The following is a 12,252-nucleotide window of genomic DNA, read 5'->3' as shown; positions in this document are numbered from 1 at the left end:
AAAGGTTTGTGAAATTTTAAATAACGGCTTTCCAACCTAATCACCCATGTACAGGTGATATAACGTTTGTTCTAGCGAGCCTAGTGCATTCCACTGAAGAAAGCAAAAGTTAAACCCTCGATACTTGAGTTTGGCTGAAGCTTTGGGACGTGCAAGGATAATCTGTTACGGTAAATAACTGGAGCATGATCTGTTCAATGCTTTATAAGCTAAACAGGAGATCTTAAATTTTGCCCTTAAATTAGCTGATAGCAAACGAAGCTTATGCACCCCTGGGGAAATAGACTATCCTATCCTACACTGGTCTTGCTTATATCCTGCGATTTTTCAACAAGGATTTAATGTAGCTAACAAAAGGCTTTATAGTGTTTACAGTATATCCCTCAGTAAGCAAACCTGTGATCAGACTGGCAAGTACGTTTTGGATAATCTGAAGGGGATGCAGATGGCACTCTACAAAGATGTCCTATCATCAGTATAAGATGACAGAGCGCAGTGAGACTAAAGATGACAAACCATATGTATTTAAACCGTCACTTTGCCAACACTAGAAATACTTAATTGCAACTTAATAAAGGACCAAGGATTACTCTAAAGACCCTATACAAAAGGTTTTCACAAGAAAATGGTGTCGCCCATTCTAAGTTGATGGAAACTGTACAAGGAAATATGAAACCTAGTTATTTGAAGCCACAGTGTACAATGATGAACTAAAAATTGAGGGCACAAACTTGAAAAATTTGGGGTCAATATTTAACATTGCCTAATTAGGCAGGAAAAGCTCCTGCTTGGTTAAATTGTACTGGCCAGCCCTACAGCTGATCTGTTCAGCAGCGCTTAACTGCATAGTGCTACTGATTAATAATAATAACTTTATTTTTGTATACCGCAATACCACAAAACAGTTCAGAGCAGTTTACAGGAGAAGAGACTGTACATATACAGCGAAGTTACAGAATACCACAAAACAGTTCAGAATACCACAAAACAGTTAAGAGCAGTTTACAGGAGAAGTTACAGAATACCACAAAACAGTTCAGAGCAGTTTACAGGAGAAGAGAATAGTACATATGCAATGAAGATACAGAGAATTAGTTATCAAGTGTATGGTATAAACCAGTGGCAATTACAAAATGATCCAATAACAGTTACAAGGGGATGCAGAAAGGGGAGAGGAGAAACCGGGGAGAAGAGGTAAAAAGGTGAGAAGGGAGAGGAAGGGCAGGAAGGGAGGCGAGGTCGAGATTAGTAGTTTGGTTGGGAGGGCGGGAGTTAGAGCAATTTATCAAAGAGGTATGATTTGAGAGATTTCCTGAAGGATAGGTAAGTTGGGGCAAGAGAGATGAGGGTGGTCAAGCAGTCATTCCATTTGCCAGCTTGGAAAGAGAGGGTTTTGTCGAAGAATCTTTTGTAGATACATCCCTTTGGAGAGGGGTAGGCAAACAGGTGGGCATTGCGTGTACGGTTAGAGCTTGGGAAAACGAAGTGGCGTGACAGGTATATTGGGGCTAAGCCAGTTAGGGTTTTGAAGCAGAGGCAGGCGAATTTGAAGATGACCCTTGCTTCAAACGGTAACCAATGAAGTTTTTTATAGAAAGGGCTAACATGGTCTGACTTTTTGAGACCATAGATGAGGCGGACGGCGGTGTACTGGATGAATCTTAGTCGTTTAATGGTTTTCTTGTAGGAACCCAAGTATATGATGTTACAGTAATCCAGGGTGCTTAAGATTAGGGATTGGACCAGCAAACTGAAGGTGGGGAAATCAAAGTAGTGTTTGATAGAACTGAGTTTCCAAAGGGTGGAAAAGCATTTTTTGACCTGGGCATTGGTATGGTCTTCCAAAGTGAGGCAGCAGTCCAAGATGACTCCGAGAATTTTAATAGTGGAATTGATTGGATACGTTAACCCATTAAGTTGCAGGGTGGTGGTTGTTAGTTTGTGGTTGGGACTTGCAAGGAATAACTTGTTTTTTCTGGATTTAGTTTCAGTTTGAAGCGTGTGGTCCAGTTTTCAACCATGGTGAGGACAGTTGAGATGTATTGTTCTGTCTCATGTGACAGTGAGGTAATAGGGATGATGATTGTAATGTCATCTGCGTAAATATAGGATTTCAGGTTATGGTTCGATAACATGTGTCCCAGCAATGCCATGTAGATATTAAATAGTGACGGAGATAGGGGGGAGCCTTGGGGAACTCCCCAGGGGTTGTACCAGGTATGGGAGAAGGTTCCGTCATTATGGACTTGGTAGGTTCGGTTTTTTAGGAAGCCTGTGAGCCAGGTTAGTACCTGTCCAGAAATGCCAATGGAGTCGAGGCAACTAATCAGTATGTCATGGTCTACTAGGTCGAAAGCACTGCTGAGGTCAAACTGGAGTAGCAGTGCGCTGTTTCCCAGTGAGAATAGTTGGAGGAGGTGATCGGTTAATGAGGCTAGAACGGTTTCCGTACTGTAGTTAGTGCGGAATCCAGACTGGGAGTCGTGAAGGATGTTAAATTTCTCTAGGTAAGACATGAGGTTATGATTGACAAGACCTTCCATGATTTTGAGGAAGAGAGGAATATTATTTGCTCTGATCACAGTGGCACTATCTGTTTAGTTAGGGGTAGAGCTGGAAGCTATCTGGGCACCACAGCTATCCAGGCACCAGCGATGAATATCTAACAGGACATAGTAGAGCATATTACGTTCCTTTTACTAAGCAATGATAAGCACTAACAGTACTTACTGCAGCTTAAAATGCCTTACCATTTTGGCATCAGTGCACAGATTGTTTTGTTTTTTTTTAGCTTGGGAGCAAAGACTAGAAAAAGTCCATAGTCTGTTATTGGGAAAGACATGGGGGAAGCCACTGCTACCTGAATTTGTAGCAAGGAATATTGTTACTCCTTGGATTGGCCACCATGAGAACGGGCTACTGGGCTTGATGGACCATTGGTCTGACCCAGTAAGGCTACACATATGTTCTTAATGTTATGTACTAATTGGCTAATGCAGCTACATCACTATACATGAACTGATTAAACATGCGAGTTCTTATCACCTACATGTGCCAATGGGAAAATTAATTTAAAAAAACAGAAAAAAACAGCCTTTTTGCCCATGCAGTAAAATTGGCTATAGTGCTTGGAAATGGCCTGCGTAAGCACATGCTAAGGCCACTTTTTATCGCCAGCATGAGTTGGTGGCTACGGCCTCAGACCCTTTCCCTGGGCATACCTCTGTGGATCACTTCCTGGGTGGTAGTCGCAACCGATGCCAGTCTCCGAGGTGGGGCGCCCGATTCAGGGGTGTTGGACGCCATGCCAGAAGAAGTGGTCAATCAACAGGCTGGAACTGTGCGCCATTCAGTTTGGCTCTGGTGAATCTACAGCAAATGCTGGAAGACCAGGCAGTCAGTCTTCAACAATGTGACAGCAGTGGCATATGTCAATCACCAGGGAGGTACCAAAAGTATGTCTCTGGTCTGGAAGCCCACATGCTCTTCCACTAGATGGAACGTCATCTTCAGGCGCTCTTAGCAGCACATGTAGCGGGAGTCGACAATGTTCAAGTAGACTTCCTCAGCAGACTTTGTATCCGGGTGAGTGGATGCTATCCTTGGAAGCATTTTAGGCCATAGTACAGCGCTAAAGTTGTCCTCACTTCGACCTCATGGCAACAGCCAAGAACAAGAAAGCCGACAGGTTCTTCAGTTGAAGAGTGGAACCCAGGAGTGAAGATCTCAACCTCTAGTCGAGCTGTGGCCTCTGGGAGTTCTGTTCTACGTTTTTTCTTCCTGGCTCATGATGGGCTGCAATCCGCCAAATGACTCAGCCTATCAGGGCAGCATCATTCTGGTGGCACCAGATTGACCTCCCAGGTCATGGCATGCAGATCTGATGCAGCTTCACAGAGGGTGCAGCTTCTGGTTTTGGATCTGTCCAGACCTTCTGTCTCGGGATCCATGCTATCTAGAAGAGCCAGATCACTTTGCTCTTAAGGCATGGCTATTGAGCATGAAGCACAGGGATCTCAAAGTCCCTCCTTGAGGGCCGCAATCCAGTTGAGTTTTCAGAATTTCCCCAATGAATATGCATTGAAAGCAGTGCATGCACATAGATCTCATGCATATTCATTGGGGAAATCCTGAAAACTCGACTGGATTGTGGCCCTCAAGGAGGGACTTTAAGACCCCTGCACTAGAGTGAAAAGGCTTTTCAGATGTGGTAATTGCTACTCTTCTCATGTCCAAGAAGTTGACTCAGTGTCAACTTATGCTAAGACATGGAAGACTTTACCAACATTGGTGTGACCATAAAAGTGTAGAACCGTATTCAGCTTCGGTGTCCTAGCCTTCCTCCAGGAGGATCTGGACAAGGACCTCACCGTAAGTTCAGGTCTCTGGGCTCTCTTGGTTCAGAGCCCGAGATCATACGGCATCACTAGCTTCACACCAAGACATTGTTAGATTTCTGAAGGGAGCTCTTCGGTTTCAACCACTAATCAAGCCACCTTTCCCTTTGTGAGACCTTAACATGGTTCCATCAGGCCTCTCTAAAGCTCCGTTTGAGCCTATCAAAGGTGCAACTCTTCACTTCAGCGAGACGAGTCTCGGAACTTCAGGCTCTATCTTGTAGAGAACCCTTTCTGAAGATCTGAATCTGGGATCTCCCTGCTCACTGTTCTTTTTTTTCTGCTGAAGGTGGTTTTGACTTTTCATGTTAATCGGGAAGTATGCTTGTCTGTCTTTCAACCCACTGGGTCTAAGTCACAAGATCGTGTTTTGAAGAAGCTGGATGTGCGCAGAGTGCTTCTTTGCTATTTGGAGGTCACCAGCGAGTTTAGACTTCCAAAGCCACGATTTTCAGATGGATCTGTAAAGCCATTTCATCAGCAAACATTCTAGGAAACAGGTTCCTGTTTCTGTCAAGTCGCATTCTTCCAGGAGCGTGGCTTCTTCTTGGGTCGAAGCTAGGGCAGTCTCTCCAGAGGAGATTTGCAGAGTGGCTACCTGGTCCTCCAGTCTCCATACTTATTCTAAGTTTTACAGAGTGAATGTGGCGGCATGATAGGTTCAGAGGGCTTGCATAGTCAGCCTGCCCTAGCTTTCTGGGACTGGTTTGGTATGTCCCACTTGTCTAGAATGACTCACTTATTGCAATAGAAATAGATTATGTCCTTACCTTGATAATATATTTTCCAGTAGATAGGCGAGTCATTCTAGACTTCTGCCCTGTCTTTCCTGCACCTACCTAATCTAATCTAATCTAATCCTTAGGTTTGTATACCGCATCATCTCCACGTTCATAGAGCTCGACGCGGTTTACAGTAGGAGAAATAGGAAGGAATTACAACAGAGGGTTAGAGGTAGAAGTGTGAAGAAAATTTAGAGGACTTGGGTTGCCAAGATATAAGAGTTTCCTTGATTCCTAAATTGGAGGGAGACTTACATTTTTTGAGAAAAGCCAGGTTTTCAGATGTTTGCGGAAAACTTGGAGAGAGCTCAAGTTTCGAAGAGGGGAGGTAAGGTTGTTCCAGAGCTCAGTGATTTTGAACTGGAGGGAGGTCCCTAGCTTTCCTGTGTGGGAAATGCCTTTTAGCGAGGGGAAGGATAGTTTTAATTTGTGGGAGGATCTGGTGGTAGTAGGGTTTGAGGAATTCCAAGAAAGAGGGATAAAGGGAGGGAGGATACCATATAGGATTTTGAAAATTAAACATGCGCATTTATAGTGGACCCTGGCGATTATTGGAAGCCAGTGGAGCTTGGCCAGGAGTGGGGAGACATGGTCAAATTTACTTTTAGCGAAGATGAGCTTGGCCGCGGCATTCTGAATCCGTTGGAGTCTGTGGAGATTTTTCTTAGTTAGGCTTAAGTAGATAGAGTTGCAATAGTCCAATCTGGAGAGGATGATGGATTGGACAAGGAGGGTAAAATGTTTTTGATGGAAGCAGGATCTAACTTTCCTCAGCATGTGAAGGCTGAAAAAGCATTTTTTTACCAAGGATTGGAGGTGGTCATTGAAGGACAATGTGGAATCAATGATGATGCCCAAGACCTTGCTCGAGAACTCAAGCTGCAGAGAGGAGCCAGAGGGTAGTGGGATGGAGGTGGGTAGGTGATCTAGTTTTGGACCGAGCCAAAGAAGTCTTGTTTTGGACTCATTCAATTTCATTTTCACAGTGTGGGCTCAGGATTGTAGGTTCATTATACAAGAGGATATGTTCTTAGACAGGTGAGGTTCGAATCGGTCTCGAGGAGGACGAGGATGTGGAGGGGATAGGTGGAGGAGTTTTAGGGAGGACATATAGATGTTGAAAAGGATAGGGGATAGTGGAGAGCCTTGCGGAACTCCATAATTCGGTTTCCAGGGGGAGGATGAGGTGCCATTCATGTTAACAATGTAAGAATGAGAGCGGAGGAATTTAGAGAACCAACCTAGGACTGTGGAGTTGATACCTATCTCAGAGAGTTGGTAAACAAGAATATCATGGTGAACAACGTCGAAAGCAGCAGAAAGGTCAAATTGTAGGACGACGACTAACTTGTTTCGAGAGTGAAGTTGTTGAACCCTTGAAATCAAGGAAGACAGTAGGGATTAGGTGCTGAAGTTAGGACGAAAGCCATATTGATAGGGTAAAAGAATAGAGAATCTCTCTAAGTATGATGAGAGTTGGGAAGAAATGATGGGCTCTAGCATCTTGGTTAGGAGAGGGATATTTGCAATTGGGCGATAGCTGGATGGTATGGAAGGGTCAAGGTCAGATTTTTTCAGTAGTGGGGTCAAGGCGATATGACCCATTTCTGGGGAGAAATGGCCCGACTGAAGGGCGGAGTTTATGAGAATGGTGATAGAAGAAATAGCCTGAGCGGGAATGTTCTCGTATAGGTAGGAGGGGAATGGGTCCAAGGAGCAATTACAGGATTTCAGTTTGAGGCAGAGATTGAGGACCAGACCTACTGTCTTTTTCAGTTTATGCCTCTCCAAGTTCATTTTTGGATGCCGGTCAGCCCTTTGGGCTTTGCAGATTTCTGCATCATAAGTTCAAGTTCATACAGTGGTACTATTTGGGCTCCTTTGATTCTTTATTTGAATTTTTCAGGGTTTGAGTTCCTATGTTATTTTGTTTGAGCAGAACTTTTGTTACTTGGGAATATTCCCATGAGTGTTCCTACTTCACCTGTAGTCGATGGAGCTCTTTATGCTTGGGTACTAACTGCAGGTGGCAGCAGAGCTCCCTGTGAAGTAGAGGAGAGTCAGAGAAGAATATCCAGAGTGGATTCCTTTTGCAGATGGCTCGTGGCCATTGGGAGAGAACCCGCTTTTCTAGAATGACTCGCCTATCTACTGGAAAATATATTATCAAGGTAAGGACATAATCTCTTTATTTATAGCAATGACTTGAAAAGAGAAATCTTTTCAGCGCTGCTGTGCTATGCAGGAGATAGAGCCCTTCTGAGCTCCAGTTTCAGTAGGCTTTGACTTTTTGCAAGAGGGTTTTCAGAAGGGCTTATCGGTCAGTTCATTGAAAGTGCAGATCGCAGGCCTTTCCTGTTTCCAAACATGGGGGGGAGGAGGGGAGACAGAAACTTCCTAGCCTCTCACCCAGATGTCACCCAATTCATTAAAGGGGCTCTTTGGTTATGCCCTCCGGTTCACCCCCCCTTTTCCTTCCTAGAATCTTAATACCGTATTGCAGGGTCTCAGCAGATCTCAGTGCTTCCCTTATGGATCTTACCATCAAGATGGTATTCTTGGTAATGAGTCTCTGAGTTGCAAGCTCTTTCCTCTAGGTTATGGAAGTGGGGATATCCTTACACAAGGTTTCAACCTTCTTACCTAAGGTTGTGTTGGCTTTCCATGTTAGTCTGGAAGTCCGTTTGCCTGCTTTCTTTCCTAAGGGGGTCAAAGGATAAGGAAAGGGCATTGCATTTGCTGGATGTCAAGTGTGCTCTGCTCTGTATTTTGTAGTTACCAATGAGTTTTGTGTATCAGATCATCCCTTTGTCCTGACCAGTCTTGCAAAGAAAGGGAAGCCGGCGTCTAAAGCCTCGCTCTCCAGATGGATCAAGATGGCCATTTCTTCTGCATATGTGGGCTGCAGTAAGTAGCCACCGATTGCATTGAAGGCTGACTCCACCAGAGGAGCTGCTACCTCTTGGGTAGAGACTAGGGCTGTCTCACCTGAGGAGCTCTGTAGAGCAGCTACATGGTCTACCCTCCATACCTTCACCAGGTTCAACAGGGTGGATGTAACAGCCAGAAAGGATGCCACTTTTGGGTCTTCCATCTTGAAGGCAGGCTCTGTGGGCCCGTTCTAGATTCTGGGGACTGCTTTGGTATGTCTCTATGGTTCAGGACCACTAGACACATACACTAGAAAGAAAGATTAGGTTCTTACCTCAATTATTTTCTTTCTTGTAGATGTCTAGTGGTCCTGAAACCTTGCCCTGTATGTGGGCATCACCTGTCTTCTGCCTTGGAATCAGTCCAGTGCTGGAGAAATCTCTGCCTTTCAGGAGAGCTGGAAAAAAAAAAGAGATCGCTCCAGACATTGTATAATCTGCTTCAAGTCTCTGCTAGATAGTGGGAAATGCAAATAACTATGAGCTCTATGTAAGTCAGGGGTGTCCAATGTCAGTCCTCGAGGGCCGCAATCCAGTCGGGTTTTCAGGATTTCCCCAATGAATATGCATGAGATCTATTAGCATACAATGAAAGCAGTGCATGCAAATAGACCTCATGTATATTCATTGGGGAAATCCTGAAAATCCGACTGGACTGCGGCCCTCGAAGACCGACATTGGACACCCCTGATGTAAGTTTATTGCTGCTTACACACATTTTTGTATCTGTTTTTGTATGTTTGTTTTAGAACAGAATGTTATTGTTATTGTTGGGGATTCCTCCCCATTTTTCTTTTCCAGTTATGTCTGTCATTATAATTAGCTTGATTGCTTTTGTACAAACTGAGGGGGCAGGAGCAGCTCCCTGGGAAGGAGGTAGAATTGAAAACATAATTGACAGTTTTCTGCAAGCAACTTGCTGGTTCATATACAAGACCCTATGGTTCAGGGCCATAAAAAAAGAAGATTATTGAGATAAAAACCTAATCTTTCTATCCTGTGTCCCTTCTCTCCTTTGTACATGATTCACTCACTTTCCATTTTTCTCTTTCTGTCTCCACCCCCTCCCCATGCTGTGGCATCTGTCTCCTTCCCTCCTCCCCCATGCTCTGGCATCTCTCCCCTCTTCCATCTCTCCTTTTCCCTCCATGCTCTGGCATCTCCTCTCCTTCTTTCCACTCTCCCTTTCTTATCCATGGTTTGGCATCTCTCTCTTTTCCATTCCCTTCCCTTCCCTGGTCTTCCTTCTCCCTCAGTTGGATGACTAGAATGTGCCTTAAGATAAAAAATAGAAGTTAAATATTAATTCTAAGAAAGCTGAACTAATGTCTGATTTGCAGACTTTTAAAGGTGTTCGGAGGAGGCATGTACATGGGGGGGGGTTAATTTATATTATTTTACAAATTGTTAAATAACAATTTTAGTAGAAATTAACAACTGAATAAGGAACAAAATATAAATTATAAAATAATTTCACATTTATGACTAATTCAAAGTCCACAAACTAAAGAGAGAGAATCCATCACCAACAAGGGCAATTGGTTCTAAAAATAACTAATAACTAAACCACATTACAGAGTGCAATTGGATTACTTAACTATCTGCCTGGTTTTCGAGGGACTCCATGGGAGGATCTGAAGATCTTCGAGCTGCCTTACCCTCAAGAAAAAAATTCAATTGATCAGGATCATAAAATATATATCTAGCATTCTGATAGGTAACGCAGCATTTACAGGGAAAACGTAACTGAAAAGTTGCTCCCATACTCGAAGTTAATTGACGATAAGCCAGAAATTTCTTCCGTCTGGCTTGCGTCCATTTTGAAACATCGGGAAATAGTGAAACTTTGAAACCATGAAATTCCACATTATCAGTCTTATAGAATAGACGAAGAACTGCCTCCTTATCCTGGAGAAAGATGAAGGTTAGCAGTAATGTTGCTTTAGTGGATATTACTTCTTGCAAAGATGTTTCCAACATGCCAGTAAGATCCAATTCTCCTGGTACGATTCCTTTGCTTTTATCCTCTTTAGGAATATTCAATAATTTAGCTTTTGCAGCGGTGGCATATTATTTTCAGGAAATTTTAGTACTGATTTTAAGAAGGAATTAAATAGATCTCTCGATGTTTGAAATTTGGAAACTGGGAAATTATGTACATGTTTAGATAAAAGCACATTTCTAGATTTATTGAATGTTTGGGGGGTTTTTTCTGTATGTAATAGGGATGAAGCAGCCTGTTTCGCTATTCAGAAAGGATTACAGGCATCTCGCAGTAACATTAAATACTTTAAACATAATGATATGGATGACCTTGAGCGGTTATTGAAAGAGCAAGAAGTTGAGGATCAGAAGGTAAGATGTTTTTGGCATAATGTATGTTTTTCTTTCTCCTGGAATGCTTCTAAACCCATCAGCCTCATTTGTCAGGATTAAGGATGGGCTTTTGGTGCATGTTGCTGAATCTGTGAAATACTCCTGTCACTGCAAATACATTAAACATCAAAAGTATTGCAATTCACATTCATTGTCTGGAGTGCTGCCAAACTTATAATAAAAATGGGTATTTTTAGCCAGGTCAGATTCTGCCCAAATCGGGAGATCCCAACTCATGCTTTCCACTGTAAAACACTAATGGTAACTCCTGCGTGGTTTTGTTTCTTTTTTTGAAATGCATTAGATTAAATAATTGACATCAAGTTGGTATAATATGAGCTTCTATGATATGAACAGGTGTCCACAATAATCATAGGTACAAACCTTCAATCTGATTTTAGCTTATGGCAGAACATGTTAGTTCCTGGGTGTGTGGGTCTCTGTATTTTAAATATTGTTTAACTTTTATTTCTTTGTAACTTACCTAGGACTAGGCGATCTTATCAAATTTTAATAAACATTGAAACATTAATAAGCCCTCCCTGTAGAAGTGGTAGAGACAAAAACAGTGACCGAGTTCAAAATTGCATGGGTTAGACACTAGAGAATGGCACGATGGTAGTTACCCACGGCTAGCCCGCTGAAACTGTTGGGGAAAAAGTGCTCACTGCAGGCATGGGGCAAGGCCATCCGCCACTCCATGGAGCGGTGAATAGCCTTGTCCCCTCAGTTAAGGGAGGGAAGGCGCGCAGTCACAGATCGCACGCAGCTCCTTCCCTACCTCTGGCCAAATCTATCTCCCTCCCCCTTACCTTCGTGGCGTTTTAGAAAATAAACTGAAGCCAGCGAAGTCTGCCTGTGCCGCCCTGCAGTCGCTGTGTGTGGGCAGAAGCTTCTCCTCTGACGCAGCTTCCGGTTGCGTCAAAAGAGAAGCTTCCGCCCACACACATGCGACTGCAGGGCGGCACAGGCAGGCTTTGCCGGCTTCAGTTTCTTTTCTAAAGCGCCGCGAAGATAAGGGGAAGGGAGGGAGATAGAATTGGCCGGAGGGAGGGAGGGAAGGGGCCGCGCGCGCGATCAGCACCTTCCCTCCCTTAAGTTTCTTTATGCCACGAAGGTAAGGGGGAGGGAGGGAGATGCTGCGGGGATGAGCACGGGGCGGAGAAGGGGATGGCGGGTTCGGGGACGGGGCAGTAATGGGGACAGATTTTTTTCCCCTTGTCATTCTCTATTAGACACAAAGGATCCCTAAATAGAAAGAGGATAGTGTCGGCAACTATCACTTTGTTTATGATGCGCAGGAGTGATGCTTAAATGGCAGCCCCAGTAGTGGGGAAGTGAAGCTGATGCCAGACGGACTTCTATGGTGTTTGTCCCATAAATGGCAAGCAGCTCCAGCACTAGGGCAATGTGGCCAATGCTTCTATGGTCTATGTCTCCTATATGGCAAGACAGATCAGAAGCAAGTATGCATATTTTATACTATATTCAAGACATCTGAGTAAAAGTCTTACCGATTGGGAGTGGTGGGGGGAGCTGTCATATGTTACCACATACACACTATGGCATTGTTTCTCTTTGAGCTGCCAGTCTGCCTGTACTTTGTAGCATTAAATGCCTCCCCTCCTCAAAAAAGTACCTTTTTATTAGTCACTTACATTGCTTTGTTGGTGCAGCTCAGTATTCATTATTTTAAGAGAGGTGAACATCTTCAAATAAGTGTTTATTATGCTGGTGAACACTTTTGATTCCTGAAGCTAATGCACA

The 12,252-nt window shown here is 43.7% G+C and overlaps 1 protein-coding gene across 2 annotated transcripts in view; it reads left to right on the top strand.

Moving 5' to 3' along the window:
* The window catches only part of SPTLC1 (serine palmitoyltransferase long chain base subunit 1), a 147,048-nt gene that overhangs the window by 59,987 nt on the left and 74,809 nt on the right, over window positions 1–12,252 (top strand). For both annotated transcript variants that reach the window (XM_033928949.1, XM_033928952.1), the window contains one exon: window positions 10,335–10,464. In XM_033928949.1, the coding sequence (XP_033784840.1) occupies window positions 10,335–10,464 (130 nt within the window). The remainder of the gene's footprint in view (window positions 1–10,334; window positions 10,465–12,252) is intronic.

This window comes from Geotrypetes seraphini, chromosome 1 (genome assembly GCF_902459505.1).
Source record: "Geotrypetes seraphini chromosome 1, aGeoSer1.1, whole genome shotgun sequence".
Lineage (NCBI taxonomy): Eukaryota > Metazoa > Chordata > Amphibia > Gymnophiona > Dermophiidae > Geotrypetes > Geotrypetes seraphini.
This window is presented reverse-complemented; position numbering and strand designations above follow the sequence as displayed.